Here is a 16,619-nt window from a genome sequence, read left to right on the forward strand (position 1 = left end):
GTACAGTCGTTTACTTAAGAGTGACATTGTGATGTTATATCTTCAAATATTTATATTTACCAGTAATTGACTTCTTATATTACGTCATATTACATATGATAATTACATAATGTACATGTATCAGTAAAAAAATCACTAAAACCGTGTCTATAATCCCGATCTTACATAACGGGTGTTACAAATGTAATCAGTACTTATATTTGTATATCATTGACCTTTTTAAAATCTTTAGAATTATGGTAATAGCCATAAACAGACAGTTGTTGTGTTGTAGTTAATTAACTAGAAAAATGTAAGATAAGTCATGTCTTATGAAATGTTCATGTTCAAATGTGTACTGAAATAGAAGGTTTTAACTAATGTTTAAATGTGGTACTGAGTTCGAATTTGTCTTAAACCTCTGGATATAATATAACTTGCATTTGCATGGTGACTTAATGAATTTGAAGAAGTACGTGCAAATTCGTTTTAAAAGCGTGTGATGATGGAGGGTTGAAGTGCAGGATAAAAGGTAAGGACCACTATATATAGTTATCAGTGGCGGATCCAGAAATGGGGGGGGGGGGGGAGGCTGTCTAAGAGGGGGTCGATTTCGTCACGCCCCAGTGATTCACTATATAAGCAGCCAATTTTTTTCTCTCAAAAGGGGGGGGGGGGCTGGGCTCCCTCAAGGACGTATAACTAACATCTAATATACGTCCTTGGCTCCCTGCCCCCCCCCCCTAAATCCGCCACTGGTGATTAATGAACATTATAGTTACCGTTGATGAGAAAAAATTTTATGAAGTGATGATTAAAAATATATTTGCATTGTAGTGCGTTAATGTGTTAACAAAAAATAGAAAATAAAAAATCTGAGGATATATTTAAACGCGTACATATCATTTCCAAAATATCATAACTCTTTCGAGTATGCGTACATATACTTTTCGACTTAGTAAATTTCAAAATGGCTACCGTTGTCCTTGCAAAAAGGGGAGGGCGAGGGTGCCATTCGTTAATGCTCGCAAATACAAATCTAGTTGTTTATTTATTATAATAAATCACTTTGCTCTTCATGGGCCCTTTAATTGGAATAAAACTATCTTATCTTATCTAAGTTGTAATTAAATATTTACACTTCTAGCAGTTCATTCCATTCTCAACTTCCATATACTGACACCCTCATACCATAAAAGCTCACTATGCGGTATGGGCTTTGCTCATTGTTAAAGGCCGTACGGTGACCTTTAGTTGTTAATGTCTGTGTCATTTTGGTCTTTTGTGGATAGTTGTCTCATTGGCAATCATACTACATCTTCTTTTTTATAGAATCATATTCAAAACAGTGTGGCTGTGGCCATTGATTGACGACCTAAATTATCCCATTGACTGGGACAGATTAGGTGAACGTTTGTCTGTAAAAACCACTGCTAACTACTTACTTTTTATAGAATTTAAAATGTGGGGTCACCAAAGGTTCTTAAAGCTTTTAATATTAAAATAATTAAAAAATTAATCAGGAATAACCTTTATGTTTTGATTTATATTATTGATATAAACCAATACATCGTGTTAATCCTGATTAGTTTTTCTAATTACTTTATTTATGCGTTATTTATGCGTTGAGAACCTTTGGTGACACCACAGTTTAAGTGTCTTTAACAAGTACATAGTGAGCAGTGGTCGTTACAGACAAACGTTCACCTAATCTGTCCCAGTCAATAGGATAATTTAGGTCGTCAATCAATGGCCACAGCCACACTGTTTTGAATATGATTCTATATAGTACAAAATGTAATTTCGTTATCAAAATACTTGTCGATTATATGTTACAGGGAATTTGTGAATTCAGGGATTTTGTAGAATCACTATCATTTCAGGGAATTTGTAAAATCACTGAACTGATTAGTGATTTTGACTAGTGATTTTACAAAATCCCTGAAATAATTAAGATCTTTTTTACAGATTCACTGATTAAATTCAGGGAATTTGTAAAATAAATTCATTCATTTTTATGAAGAATTTCTGTGAAAAAAGTATACTACAGTAACACTCAATTGGAGGTTAATCTAACCTTTATTTTACTATAAAGTTCAAGCAGTTTTCATGCACTATACAACTGATATACTGTAGAGCAATGGCTCATGTACAGATGTCTTTAAATCAAGAGCATACACACAAAAGTTACTTCAAATAATTGACAGAAAACTAAAGTGCAACACATGGAACCGGGGAAAATATGATAAAATTTTTGAACATGTTATCAATGAGCCACAGAAAGAAGACAAAACAAGCTCTTATCACTACCTTGTTTGAAAAAAAGTTACTGTTTATTATAGTTTTTCTGTAAATACTGTATAAAATAAAACCAATAATATCATTTTTTTTTAAAACGGAACATTACATGTAGGTCACAGTGATTGCTGTCATTAGAGAAGAAAAACACATACATGTATGTAAGGTATACGAAATTGAGTGGGTTAGGGTATATGATTCAGTGGCAAATATCTAAAAAAAATTGTTAAAAGCGGTATTTATCAGATGAAGATGTTCTAAAAATATTATGTATGTCTTGAAGACACGCACAGCATAGTTCAGAAAATTCACATATCAATAGGTCATGATGGTAGGGATAAAATGGTATTAAAAATGCGCAAACAGAAAGTGTGCAAACTTTACAAGAAACTTTAAGACATACATCGAAAAGCGGGGCAATTATGTAACAGTAGATGTCACCCAAACTTGCCATGCGAAAATAAGTAAATTCACACAGGTCTAAATATCCGTTTACATGTCTTTTAGTCATTATCATTATACACTAGTTCTAGCTCATAGGTTTAATAAACACATATATTTAAAAATCATTGGTGATCATTAGTCTATTTTTATATTAAGAAAAATACATTTCTAATAGCAAGTTATACTTAGTTGAAATCAGGGATTATACAAAATCCCTACTTCTATTTTCAGTGATTTTGTGAAATCCCTAACAATTTTAGGGATTTTACAAAACCACTGAAACTGTTAGTGATTTTACAAAATCACTGATTTGCCCAGTGATTTTACAAAATCCCTGATTTTACAAATTCCCTGTAACATATATACGGTAAACGTCAATGAGACAACTATGGACCGAGCAAAATATCTAAAAGACTTTTATGTACAAGTTGGACAGTAAGATGGACAATAAGTTTTACGTCAATTTACCGCAACTCATCATCAAAAATATCCAAAAAAAAGTCAATATGCACGTTTAACGGCAAAGTAAAACAAACAAGAGTGCGGTTATGTACAGAAATATATATATATATATTTGTATATGCAATGAGTTAATTCTGGTTACGTTTTCGAAATTAAAATTAAATTAAAGTTAAGTTAAGTTACATTAAATATAGTACTTATTTATTTATTTATTTTTACCTCCGGCAGTGCGGCGAGAACATGGGATCTTTCAGCTGTCAGTCGCGCATCTTACCGCTGAGCCACAGAATCAATTGCCGAAATTGTGTATTCTTAAGTATATATCTCTACTCTATTACCTAGCTCTACTTTACTACCAGGAAAGAGAAAAAAATACCATTTCCCCACTTCCAGCTTCTTTTTTCAAATAAGTTTTACCATGATGGATTTTTTTTTATTTGAAACAAAGATAGAAGATATTAGTTTAGTGTCTGTTATTTTTCCTGAACCACGGATGATAGACGGTTGCTTTATCTTTCTTTTTTCCAAATAATGTATTTCAATACTTTCGAACAATTTGGTTGCTAGTTGTTTTGGTAAAAATGAATTAAATTCGCAGATACATGTTCCAATTACATGTATTGTTTAAATAATGTTGGTTTGTTGATGTAATACCTGTTATCTGTGATAGTGTTGTAATATTTGCCGCTGGACATGGTTGATGTTTAATAATCTAAATGACTATTTATGTTACAAAATGGCAGGATTGATATAGCCAATAACCTTAAAACAAGGGGAAAAACTATTTACCAATTGACAAGACGTAGAGGGGGTTATAGCAACTAAAGGAAATTGGATGGGACTTGCGGTTGGAATACAAATACTCGCGTGTGCAGTTACCATTTGCGTAAGTCATTACTCGTTGCAATACTTTGCAAAAGGTTATAAGTAACTGAATCCATTTCTAAAAGGGAAAATGCATTCTTTTCCTCTTTGAAACATGTCAACCATTATACATTCATGCACTAGTTAAAATACCAATGCAGATCGACATATTTAACTGACTTCATTGCAAAGTTTGAATAATTTTGAAAATTCTAACACCCATACCATTGATATATCACTAGCAGTGACATTGAAATTTCCCCAAATTGTTTTTTGATAAATTATAACAGTTTTGTCTAACAGAATTGGAATCATTTTTAGATCGGTGTATACATATTTTGGTCATTGGACCAGAATATAAAAAAACGGGTAAGTTCTCACATTGAATATAAAACTGGTATGGCTAAATCCCTGCATGAACCCATCATTTGAAACAACACAACAAACTGTTATTTGTATTTACTTGCATAAAACTGTTTATGCTTGAAAAAGTCTGGTCTCGAGACCAAAAACAGAAACACTTTGGACATCAGGCGTCAGCGCTAAGTTGTTTATATTTAACTAATTTAAACAAAACAAAATGTTACATTCACGCAGATGATAGAGCTGTTGTCCACCAGATTTTGGTCTATAGACCAACTAAACGAATGATATCAAATAAATTAGTATCAATCTTATTTTTTCTGGTTCTTAGACCAAGAACAAGATTGAATGTAAAATATAATGCGTATATCGCTTTGTGGTTCTTAGACCAAGAACAAAATTGAATGTAAAATATAATGCGTATATCGGTTTCTGGTTCTTAGACCGTGAACAAAATTGAATGTAAAATATAATGCGTATATCGGTTTTTGGTTCTTAGACCAAGAACAAAATTGAATGTAAAATATAATGCGTAAATTGCTTTTTGGTTCTTAGACCAAGAACAACGTGAAAACGTTACTCTAATCACACTTATTCATAGATTAGAAAGGTACATACATGTATATCATAATCAACCGGTAACATTTTCGTTTTCAAATATTCAATAAGAAGATGTAGTATGATTGCGAATGAGAAAACTTTCCGCAAGGGACCAAATGACATAACAAAAAAAAGCTATAGGTTTACTGTGACGTATGGCCTTCAAAAAAGAGCAAAATCCATACCGAATCTTCAACAATAAAAGGCCCTGAAATGATGCATATTTCTGGTAAACAAAAAACGTGTACCATACCTGTCGAAGTATTTATTTAAAGATGAATTTCATATAAATGTTTCTTTTTTCAGATCTATTGATTACATTGAAATTGCATATTACTTTGGAACTCTTTATTTGAAATTAGATTTATTTTTCTAACGATTTTGTGAACCGGTCGTATGTATCTGTCTTTAATATTGAAATATGCGTTGTAGATACTAATTCGCTTCATCTAAGATGGTAGAACACTTAAAGTCAATGATATTTTCATATCATTTATCAATTAAACATCACCATCCAACTTCAAATGCAATTAATAAGCACAATGAATCAAAACGTGGCTGATTATTATTGGTATTTTCCATTGCTTTCTTTTTGTTTTTCGCAAATTTCTGGTGTAAATGATAAAGAAATCCCCATCTTTGTCACAATGACTGCTGTAAATTCCTTACGCAGAGTAAAGCTATATGATACTTTCTATGACAATAATTAACAACTACGCATTATTTACAATATCTATATTATTTCTATAGGGACAACAATAATAATTAAAAAAACACATGTTCGTCAAATATTTCTCCACTTTGGCTAGCAAGTGCATCATAGTTTTCCTCCAATGATGGTCATTCTTCTTTGTTTCAGCTAATCGATCTATTCTGTAGAATTTTTTCCCGCTCTCATATACTTTAAAGGGAGATCTTTGACAAATTTATCAACATCATACTTTACTTCATAGCCTGTAAAAAAATCATTTTTTTTTTTAAAAGATCTGAGTCTTAATCAATAATAAATTGTGGACTATTTTACTTGAATGTTGAAACTATAATGATACTATAGTAAAGAGTAACTGACTTCGATTAATAAGATGTATTTTTGTCGGTTCAAAATAGTACCCCTGGCCATATAAATTACTGATAAATACAGGAGTATGTGTGATTATATATTATATAGCATGTAATGCTTTTATCGGTACTTTTTCAGATAGATTAAGTGTCATAAATCCTGGTTTTAGAATACATGACTACATGCCAATATCTTCTGCTCTGGTCCTTGTTAAATTAAGTATTAGATTTGTGAAGTCAAATATGCTTGACCTGACCTTAACTTTGACCCAGACTTAATGTGACTTAATGTTTGACTGAATGTTTGACCCTAACTGATCAACTGATTAACCGGTTTACTGGTGCAACTACTGTTTCTTTCATAAAAAAATCAGCATATTGAGTCTTTGGAATATCATCTTCTCGACCATTATGAAGTCCTTTTTATATAAAAAAAACTCATTCGCAGTTAGCTCATTTTAAAGAAAACATTATAAAACGTAAAAAAAGTGTGACAAGCCTAAAAAAAGTACGTCCATCGGGAAATAGTACAAGCATGTTCAGGACGATGCAACGCCTAAAAGTAGTACTTTTGAAAAAAAATCTGTATTACCGTAAATTTAATATTTGGCGTTCTCTTTGCAAATGGATTTAAAACAAAGTTCATAAACTAAAAAAGTTTATTAAATAAATATATACCGAAACGATAGTTTAGTACAAGTGCTCCTCTGTAAAAATAAACGTCAAGTCTTTTTTGTTGAATTGTTTCATCAGGATAGCTACCATGAATTGAAAACTTTTATTAATATGATTATTTTTCAACTTATATGTACATGTGTTGATTGAGTACAAAACATTTCCACTTTTATTTCTTTATACGACAGAATTATCTTTGTACAGTCTGATATTATATCTGATAACATTTGCCCTCCAAATTTTGTTTTCATAAAACAGTACTTACCTTTTCCTGTCTTCATTAGTATTTTTGCAGTATACCAACACTTGTCTGGATACCAAAATGCTTCAACAGACGTACCAACTTCAAACTCCTACAACATAAATGAAAAATAAGCATCTTACAACTGCACAAAACACATGATAGAGTTTATACCACACCGTGTATTACTTTGTGTCTAGACCCGAAAGATTGACAAGGTTTAAAGACATGGCCGACTAGTCTCCACCTGTCCAGCAGTTAAACTCGTCCTAAAAGTAGGTTAACAATATCGTACAACATGTATTGTCGTTATCTGTAAACCTTTTAGCAAATCTTCTATGAAATTACATTGCCAGATTTATCTAAACCTATCTATCCCACCTGACAACTAATATGGCCCGCATGGCTAAAATAGACTTGGAGTAAAGCACAAGTTTTGAGTTTTTTTTTTCAAAATTGCTCTGGATAGAAACAAATATTAGAGAGGCAGAAATGTCCAGAATGTTCAAATTTGTCAACTGTCTATTTACGCCAATACTGTCCAGAATTATTCTGTAATCGGAGATTTTGTTATAGTTGTTTGTACACATTTTTTATTCTTTTATTTACCTTTGAACTCATCCTTCTTTTCTTCTTGTTTAAGTTGTCACTGTGACTGCAGTCATTTTTTAGTTTTTGTTTTGGAGTCGAATCTCTACCAGATACCTGTAAATATATACAAATATGTAATGTGTATATCTTTTTAAGAGATATTATGAAAAGTTTTCTAAAGACAATGGCACGTCACAGACAGTTACAGTAATATGTAGCCATTAACAGCAAACAAACTTAATATACAAATCTATATTGAACAAGAATGTATCCAAAGTATACGGATGCCCACTCGCATTACCATTTTCCATGTTGAATGGACCGTGCAATTGGGTAAAAGATCTAGTTTGGTCTTAAAAGTTTCAAGTTGATTGGACTTTAACTTCATCAAAAACTACCTTGACCAAAAACTTTAACCTGAAACTCAAACTTTTAATTTGTATGTTCAGTGGACCATGAAAATGGGGTCAAAAGTCTAATTTGGTTTAAAAATAAGAAAGATCATATCACAAGGAACATGTGTACTAAGTTTAAAGTTGATTGGACTTCAGCTTCATCAAAAACTACCTTGACCAAAAACTTTAACCTGAAGTGGGACGAACGGACGGACAGACGGACGAACGAACGAACGTACAGACGGAAGGACGCACAGACCAGAAAACATACATGTAATGCCCTTCTACTATCGTAGGTGGTGCATAAAAACTTAACGTACACTTGATATAGACTGATATAGATACTAGTTGATGAAACAAACGTGACGATACACACGTTGGAACTAAAATTTATGATAAAATATAATAAAAAGGAAAAACTGTAAAATTATCCAATGAAAATCATTCATTTGCAAAGCAAATGCATATGAATAACAGAATCAGACCAAATTAAAAAAATGAGAAATTATGAACGCAGGGGTCAACATTATTTTGTAACTTACATCGAAAGAAGAATTATGTACGAAACTCAACACATCTTCCCGATTTTAAGTTAATTACGTTCACTCAGACCAACAAAGTGAATATCATTTGTTGAACAAACAATTAACAAAAATTAAAGGACATTTTTTTTAATTGTAAGGTAAATATATACGTAGGTTATAAAACTTACAATAGAGTTGTCTACTTGGCTTTTGTGTTTTTCAATATGTTGACATCTACTAGATTCTTCAAATTCCTGAACTTTCTTTTCTAAACAAGCTTTTGTTTCTTCCTGTAAAAACATCATTGTTTTCAGAGTTTGCGTATTGAGAACATTTGAATAAGGAATATTTTCTTATTATGTTCAAATACAAGTACATAACATGTAAGATGTTTATTGTATAAATCATTTTTCTTTGTTGTCTCTGGTATTTATTCTAAGCTGGTAAATATGTTTGATTAATTATGTAATGCAAGATCAAGATCATCAGACTGCATGGTCAATTGAACAACTCTTTATGCATCATTAATGTGATCTGATAACTATCGTAAGTCTGTTGCAGAATATTATTCCATATATCATCAACAAAATAATAAGCGTTTTGTCAAAAGGGCTATTACAGCCCTAAAAAACAGAGTACTCAACTTACCAATTTATTGTACATTTCTTCCAGGGTTTGGTATTTTGTTTTTTCAACTTGTAGCAGATTACTAGATTTTTCATTTTTATCAATCTGCTTATCCAAGACAACTTTGAGTTCATTCTCTGATCTCCTCAGTTGCTGTAATTTAATTTCAAGTGCACTGCATTTTTTCCTTTCTTGATTCAACAATGTCTCGAAGTCCTCTGTTTTCTTTTGTTCTTCTGTCAACTTTGATTTTAATGTTGATGAAGTAGTTACCAATTTTTCTCTTTCGGCAGTCAGTTGTTTTATTTTACATTCACTAGATAAATATAATGAAATGCTCAATAATTTAATGGGTTAATTACAATAAGCAAAGGCACATTTTAAATGCTTGTAATGGAGGAGGAGTGAACTATTCTCTTATTACTACAGTTAAACCAGCTTGCAACAGAAATTTGAGAGTCTGCAGGTATATAATATTGAAAAGTTTCATCAACAAATTAAAACCTTAAAATCAAAAACAATACTAGTATCTCTTAACAGTTATTAACAAAAGGACAGTTTTGAAATAATATCGTAAACTAAAATAAATTAAAATGGCAGTTTTGTGCCGCCAGTAGGAATTTATAATTTAGATGCACGTTCGGAAATGCACCAAATGATGTTCAAACATTAAAGTACGCAATCATATAAATCAATGATATTTGGAAATCCAGTGAAATGATAAAACTGAAAAAAATATTGTCATAAATGGATGCATGATACTTATTCTGTATGTTCGTTTAAAATGCTAACATACTTTTCATTTATCTTTCTGTCAACATCTGACGGATCTGCTTTCGTTTTCCCAATCGTTTTTCTTTCGATCTGAACTTACACTGCAAAATAAATCCAGTGATATTATCCAAGTCGGTAACTTCATTACTGATATACAATGTATATACAGTGTGAGCTCTTTTCTGTAATATTTCAATATACCGGTTTTTTTTTAAATGAAAGGTGGGCTTATTATCATAAATATCGATGAGATCTTTGAAATTGCACTTTAGCCCAATTATACATTAAAAAAAAACAAAAAAACATAAGTTTACAGAATTACAAGGCTGCAGTCTACATCAACCACCAAATACCCGACCTATCAAGAAGGTTGACGAGATGACTTTGCGATTGACATTTCATAAATACATTTTTTGGGGGGATTTAGATTAAACGAAAGATCTTTGGTAGTCTTTGTATAACTTATTCACAAGATGTATACAATGGAAAATTAAGAGCTTGATAAAGTGCATGGAGACCGCCTATATTTGTAAGGCTATGTGTTGTCTCTAGTTAATTTTAGTTTATTTGTGTCGTTTTGGTTGCTGTCTCTCATTAACATTGCCTGTACATTTTTTTTATTCTTGTCTTGGTGTTTATTAGGTATTTTTTTTGTGTTTTGTTTTCGTGAACAATTTTATAGGTGATAAATTTTTAAAAATGGGTGTGTACATTCCTTTTTTCATGACTCATTTTTAATATCATAATATTACAAATGAGTTTCCTCAAGGTTGATGAAATGCTCCAATTATTCCTTAAACTGTGAATTAAATTACGAAAACCACGGTTCTTTTTTTTTTTAACAATATTCCCGATATAACGTAAATGTATGCTGAATGCCTTTTTTATGAAGCATATTTTACAAACCAAGTTACAAATATAAAATCAACATTTAAGAAAATCATGTAGTGCAGTGAATTTTTTTTTCCAGTACACACGACATGATTTGCATTTATTTACCTTTCTACTTCTCTCTTAAATACTCTCCAGTCTTTTGTCTGTAAAGTTTCTTCCAAAATATGTATTTGGTTATCACTAGAAAGCATTGAAAAATCTCTCAACTGTGTAATCTTTAAGGATCCTCTTGGAGTATTTCTAATTTCATTCATTTCGAAAGCGGAACAGAATTCTAAAAATTTTCTCCATACGGAATCCTTTGATTTTGCAATTTTTAAAACAATCTTGTACTTGTTATGAAATTCTTCCGCCTTTCTGTCCATCCCTAGAATGGTACATATAATATCTTTCCATTGCTTTACTTCACTACTTTGCATGCAGCTAATATCTGTATCTCCTACTATTTTTGTTGCTTCTTTTCGAAACATCTTTACTAAATCAACAAAACTTGTCGGTTTTCCTAATGTTTTAGATGCATTGTGTTCATACCCTAATTGTAGCGCCAACTCGTCTGGTAATTTGTTGTATAACCGACATGTTACCATGCTAATAGGCTTCGTTTGGCTTGCGAATAAACATTGTAGCGCATGTCTTGTATGATTACCACCTAAAGTTTCAACTGCTACTTTGCCAGGTTCTTGAAGAAACTTTGACAAATTACCTTTATCAGTAGTAACATCGCCGACAATGTTGCCAATGAGAATTGTATGACACATTTGCTGATTTTCATAAAATTGTTTTAGACAGTGAGCATGTTTCGTGTCCAGATTTCGAAAACAGCGATCATCGGCAGGTATAACTAAGTTCTGAATATGTACCTTTAATGCGTCTCCTAGAAGAAAACAAATGCTATCACTTTAGAATGGAAAATCAACAATTCAAATAACCCGAATAATCCAGTCGTTATATTACGATCACTTTGATCACTCCAGGAGGACAATGACCGTAAGGGGGCGCTGTAATTTTTCGAGTTCAAAATATATAAAAAAAAAAGTATGTTGTTCATTTAATGAGCAAGTGTTTGAACATTTGATGTAAAAGTAATATTTCTGAAGTTGATATGGTTATAGTTTCCAGTACCCGTATATGCAATAAAAAAATAACATCCTCGGAGGACTTGCCTCTGGAAGTGATCCTTGTAATCGTGTGTTCGATCCCCAAGTTTGTTCAAAACTAAGACTTGCACATGATTTTTCTTAAATGGTCATTAAACAAAAACAGCAACTAGAGATAAAACATGTTTGGCGATGTCAAAATAACAGACAAGTATAAAAAAGAAGATGTGGTATGATAACCAATGAGACAACCCTCCACAAGAGACCGAATGACACAAATTAACAAATATAGGTCACCATACGGCCTTCAACATATAGTCAGTATAAAAGTTAATATTAAAAGTTTCTATACTTCATACCATGAGTAGCGCCTATTAAGAGAATGAAGATGGTATATCATACCTATTAAATAATCGTCCAAAATTGACTGCTCCACTGTAACTGGTGTGCTATCGGAAGCGTCTTCTGTATTTATGTGCGCTTCAATGCAAGAAATCACGCTACGTTCTAGAATATCTTCAACTGTCGATGCATCTGTTGCAAAAGAAAAATATACATAAAATTTTCGCATCGTAATTATGGTTTTTATTCAAATAGTAAATAATTTTCATTAACATTTTTAACTTGTTCTTGGTCTCTTCCAGTTTTATTGTAAAAGCATATATATTAAGTGCAATAGATTTTATATTACTTGCATACATATCTATTGATTTTTGTTTGCCGAATTCACATGACTTGTATTACGACGCAGCAGATCAATTGTTTGCAAGAAGGAGGATTAAAAAAATACCTTCAGAACTGTCCATTGGTGACAATAATTTCTTTTGGACTGGTGATATTGGCGTCGAGGATTTTCTTTGCACATTATGCAATGTGTTTACGTTGTTGTCGGTGCTGGTTAAATCCTCCCCTCCTAGTACATCTATTCACAGAAAAAAGGCATTATCTTGAATTAGATGTTTCGTATTTGTCACAACAATAGAATGGAACTTTGCAAACACAATTATTATAATGTTAATTTTAATGTATGTTTTGTAAAAAAAAAATCTTCAACAGATACCAATTTCTTGTATCATTTTTGTCCGGATACTCGAACAAAATCATAACGTCCGCGTCATGTTTTATGCTTTAGAACTTCATGTAAGTTCAACTAATAAAATTGACCACATGACCCATATTTTGATTCAGTGAAAAGTAAAAAGACCTCTTAATTATAACAGAAACAAAACCAATCTCTGTTGCAAGAAGTCGGTGTGGCAGGAAAACTGGCAATTCTGGTACGATAAGGCCTGTTTTTGGCCCCCCTATTTTCCCATTTTTCAAATTCTGTTTTGGAAAGCTACGTCTTATGTTAGAATATTCCCTGAGGTTTGAATGTTTGTTTGGATGAACTTCAAAACCACTAATACTAGCAACTGGGTGAGGTGAGTGGGTAAACTTCCTTTTATAATTCAAATATTGTAATTATCATTCACTTTGCAGGTCTTCCGCACAACGAATTTTTAGTTTTTAAGTGCCAGCGCCAACGTGGCACAGGATTTTTTTTAACTCCAATGTCATGTAATAACAGTTTTTGCTGTCTAAATCGCCATTATTTTCTCCGGCGCGTGTTAGATTTTTTAAAGAAACAATGCCAAACAATCATTTGGCGTTTTTGATACCTTTTTAACCCCGTAATCTCAACCATTTTCTAAAATTAATGGTTTTGAAGTTCATCCAAACAAACGTCAACGTGATAACAAGCTTTCCAAAACAGTTTTTGAAAAATAAGAAAATTGGGGGAGGGGCCAAAAAACGGGCCTTATCGTACAAATGTACCTCGTCTTTTTAATGATTGCACTTTTGTCCGTATAGACGGCCTGTCCATTATTGTTGAAGATTGTACGGATACAGCCCACCCCCCTTTTGAACATTGTACATGTATTATGGGGGTTTGTGCGGAAAAGCGAAGATGCAATTTAAAAAAAAATATTCGTAAATGTAATACGGCGATAATAGAACCTCTAGAATCGTTACTTGTCATCTCACATACGCATACTAGTATACTATAACTTCTTTTATTCATAAAATATGAATTAATATTATAGGGTTATTGCATGAATATTGGGGAATATTGTCCCGAGTAGAATTTTATATTGCACGAGCTTGCGAGTGCAATATTTGTTCTACGAGGGACAATATTCCCCAATATTCATGCAATAACCCCTTTATTGTATAGTAATATAATATTTGAAAGTATAAATTGGTTTAAACTAAGATTTTGTTGTTGATGACGTCATAAATTTTGATGATTTATTGCACTAGTGCAATATTAGAATTTATTGCACGATAACTTTTGGTTACTTTCTGTGTGAAATATTATATTGCTATGCAATAATATTGGTTATGTTAAGAGTTTTTCAATCCGAATTTTATCATATTTATGGATTACTTTAGTAACTTGATTTCACGAAAGCGTGTGTAAATATCAAATATGTATTAAAAGAATCACATCTACCTGAAATATTCATATTAACTTGGTTCTCCGGCTGATCAATGTTATCTGTTGAAGATGTCTGTAGCTGATAATTGTCTACGTTTGCTGTAAAAAAATATATAGTTGAAACTTGTTTGCTACAGTTATATTCTTCAGTAAAAAAAAAACGACAAGTCCAATTGGACAAATAAACACAGAAAAGCACTCACACGCACCCCACTAGTACATTGTTGTAGGCAAAGACAGCCAATAACCCACCCCCTTTTACCTTTTTTTTCTTTTCCCCCTCCTATCACGAAATAAAACACATACAAAGACTTGACAAATATACGAATACAAGCTCATTGATATTATCATGCCAAGACATTGCCTCCGTTGAAATTTTACAAACATCCCATAGAGCAAATAACACGGATGATTAAGATTGACCATTTGGTATATAAGCGTCACGTACATGCAGTTCATAAATTAATTTGTTGAATACAATCAAATATTTAACTACAAGTACCAGCGGGTGCCGTAGGAGGTCCAGCGGAGTTTGGAGCGAGGATTACTAGTCATGGAAATACGGTATTATCAATGTTTGTTCATGGTAGTCATTTTTTTAAAAACAATATCAGCCTCTTGACATCGCCAAAAATTCAATGTTTAAAATATATACGACAGCAACTATAATAAGGCCTTAGTTTGATTAAGGATATTCGCTTCTCTTTTTGACAATAACTAGCTTTTTGATCAACTGGTATAAATTGATAGTATATTAATAACTGAACCTAGGCTAAAAAGCAGGAAAAAATAATAGGTCCGCGACTTTGTTTTTAAGATATAATCAATTGAAAATTTTGCGGGAAATGATTCTCTCTTAGAATGCTCACACATTTAAAATTGGTACCTTTTTTCTTTCAAACACTATGAAAAAATAACAAGAATTGTATAAGATTTTCATGAATGACTAGTTTAACTATATGTAATAAAAATATGAATAAAAAAGTAAGGGTTGGTAGTGTGTTTTTTTATTGGTACTACATGGATAAAACTAGAGGATTCCGAATATCGGACAAAATGTCAAAATCAAGAGTAGCAGTTGGCAATCCTCGGAGTCACCGCTACTCTCCTTCTATCTTTAGATGGAGGTACGGAATCGGCCGAGTTGTGACGAATGCAAGAGAAGCAAATACTCATACATATACTATGTACTCATGATACAAGAACAACACACACATTTTAAATACATTTCTCACCTTTCAAGGAGTTCCATATTTTCATAAAACCTGAACGAGTCTTGACAGCTGGCCCAAAACCAAGACCTTCGCATAAGTTTTTCAAACTATACATTTTTGCTTTTCCAGATTCATATGTAACCTTAAATTATAAGAAAACATCATGTTTTTGTGAACGTTGACAAACATTGAACATGGTGCCAACAGTCGTATTTCTGTATTGACGAAAACTAATATACATGTATTGATTGATATTGTGTTAAGTCTAAAATAAAAACAAATGTGAATTGTATGACCGTTCCACAATAAAATGAACAGTTGTTACTTCACAAGAGTAAATGTAATAAAGAATATGCAGCTTATTGATGGATAAGCATATCATTCTGAAAACGAGAGTTGAGATATTTATGTAGAGAGATGTACAAGATCAATCAATGATTTTGTTTAAAACACTGACATGATGTCAAGGAATTCAAAATCTAAATGTACTTGCCCTAACATTTGGAGATGTAATTCAACAATGTTCAATACATAAGAAGAAAACAGTTTTACTATTTCAGTTTATATTTTTAGAGTTTCCTATGTTTACAACTCCAAAACAATGTGTAAAGAAACAATGGTATACATGTAGTACACTAATTGTGTTAGTGACGCCCTTAATATAAGTTAAATGCAACTTTTAATAGAAAGTTATCTACTCTATACTTAAACGTATCTCTTTACTTTTATGTATTATTTTGATTTGAATATTTTGATTTGCTTTCAATACAAGTTTGTTGAGCTTGTAGTTTTTTTTCCGATGGCTTTTCTTATCCACAATTGACCAAATAAAATTGTAAATTACTAAAATGTTTATATAGTCACCTTGATAATTCCAAATTCTCTTGTTGTTCCAACATTGTCGATGTCCTCAAAATATCTACCATTTTCCTCTACACAAAGTCTTCCGTTTTCAATCATGATTTTCCATCTCTCTGAACCCGACATTATTGCGTAATATGACCGTTTGATCTCGATTTAGAAAAAAAAATTAGTG

At 31.9% G+C, this 16,619-nt stretch overlaps 2 protein-coding genes and 2 long non-coding RNA genes across 5 annotated transcripts in view; 1 reads left to right on the top strand and 3 right to left on the bottom strand.

The window, feature by feature from the left end:
* The first annotated feature begins 282 nt into the window (after positions 1 to 282).
* LOC143053977 (trace amine-associated receptor 4-like) overlaps positions 283 to 16,619 on the top strand; it is a 151,251-nt gene continuing 134,914 nt past the window's right edge. Inside the window, exon 1 of one of the 2 annotated variants that reach the window (XM_076226803.1) lies at positions 283 to 511. The gene's annotated coding sequence lies outside the window, so the exon portion shown is untranslated. The remainder of the gene's footprint in view (positions 512 to 16,619) is intronic. The other variant, XM_076226807.1, reaches the window with a different exon arrangement.
* LOC143053687 (uncharacterized) lies at positions 5,731 to 8,800 on the bottom strand. Its single transcript, XM_076226474.1, has 4 exons — positions 8,684 to 8,800; positions 7,595 to 7,690; positions 7,010 to 7,097; positions 5,731 to 5,964 (listed from the first exon to the last, which is right to left on the bottom strand). Exons 1-4 carry the CDS (start codon positions 8,798 to 8,800, stop codon positions 5,879 to 5,881), a joined length of 387 nt encoding a protein of 128 aa, XP_076082589.1. The 3' UTR covers positions 5,731 to 5,878.
* LOC143053971 (uncharacterized) lies at positions 10,902 to 12,786 on the bottom strand. The gene is made up of 3 exons (XR_012971522.1): positions 12,678 to 12,786; positions 12,290 to 12,421; positions 10,902 to 11,664 (listed from the first exon to the last, which is right to left on the bottom strand). It is a non-coding gene; the product is annotated as an uncharacterized LOC143053971 (long non-coding RNA).
* On the bottom strand, positions 14,348 to 16,594 carry LOC143053972 (uncharacterized). The gene is made up of 3 exons (XR_012971523.1): positions 16,448 to 16,594; positions 15,605 to 15,725; positions 14,348 to 14,468 (listed from the first exon to the last, which is right to left on the bottom strand). It is a non-coding gene; the product is annotated as an uncharacterized LOC143053972 (long non-coding RNA).

Source organism: Mytilus galloprovincialis, chromosome 12 (genome assembly GCF_965363235.1).
Source record: "Mytilus galloprovincialis chromosome 12, xbMytGall1.hap1.1, whole genome shotgun sequence".
Taxonomy (NCBI): domain Eukaryota; kingdom Metazoa; phylum Mollusca; class Bivalvia; order Mytilida; family Mytilidae; genus Mytilus; species Mytilus galloprovincialis.

What these genes read in the sequence shown, in the direction of transcription:
- LOC143053687 (XM_076226474.1), bottom strand. Translation starts at nt 8,800, where the DNA reads ATGATGTTTTTACAGGAAGAAACAAAAGCTTGTTTAGAAAAGAAAGTT. An exon ending in AAAGAAGGATGAGTTCAAAG is followed by an intron (nt 7,098 to 7,594) that starts GTAAATAAAAGA and finishes TTTATGTTGTAG; the next exon opens with GAGTTTGAAGTTGGTACGTC. An exon ending in ACTAATGAAGACAGGAAAAG is followed by an intron (nt 5,965 to 7,009) that starts GTAAGTACTGTT and finishes ATTTTTTTACAG; the next exon opens with GCTATGAAGTAAAGTATGAT.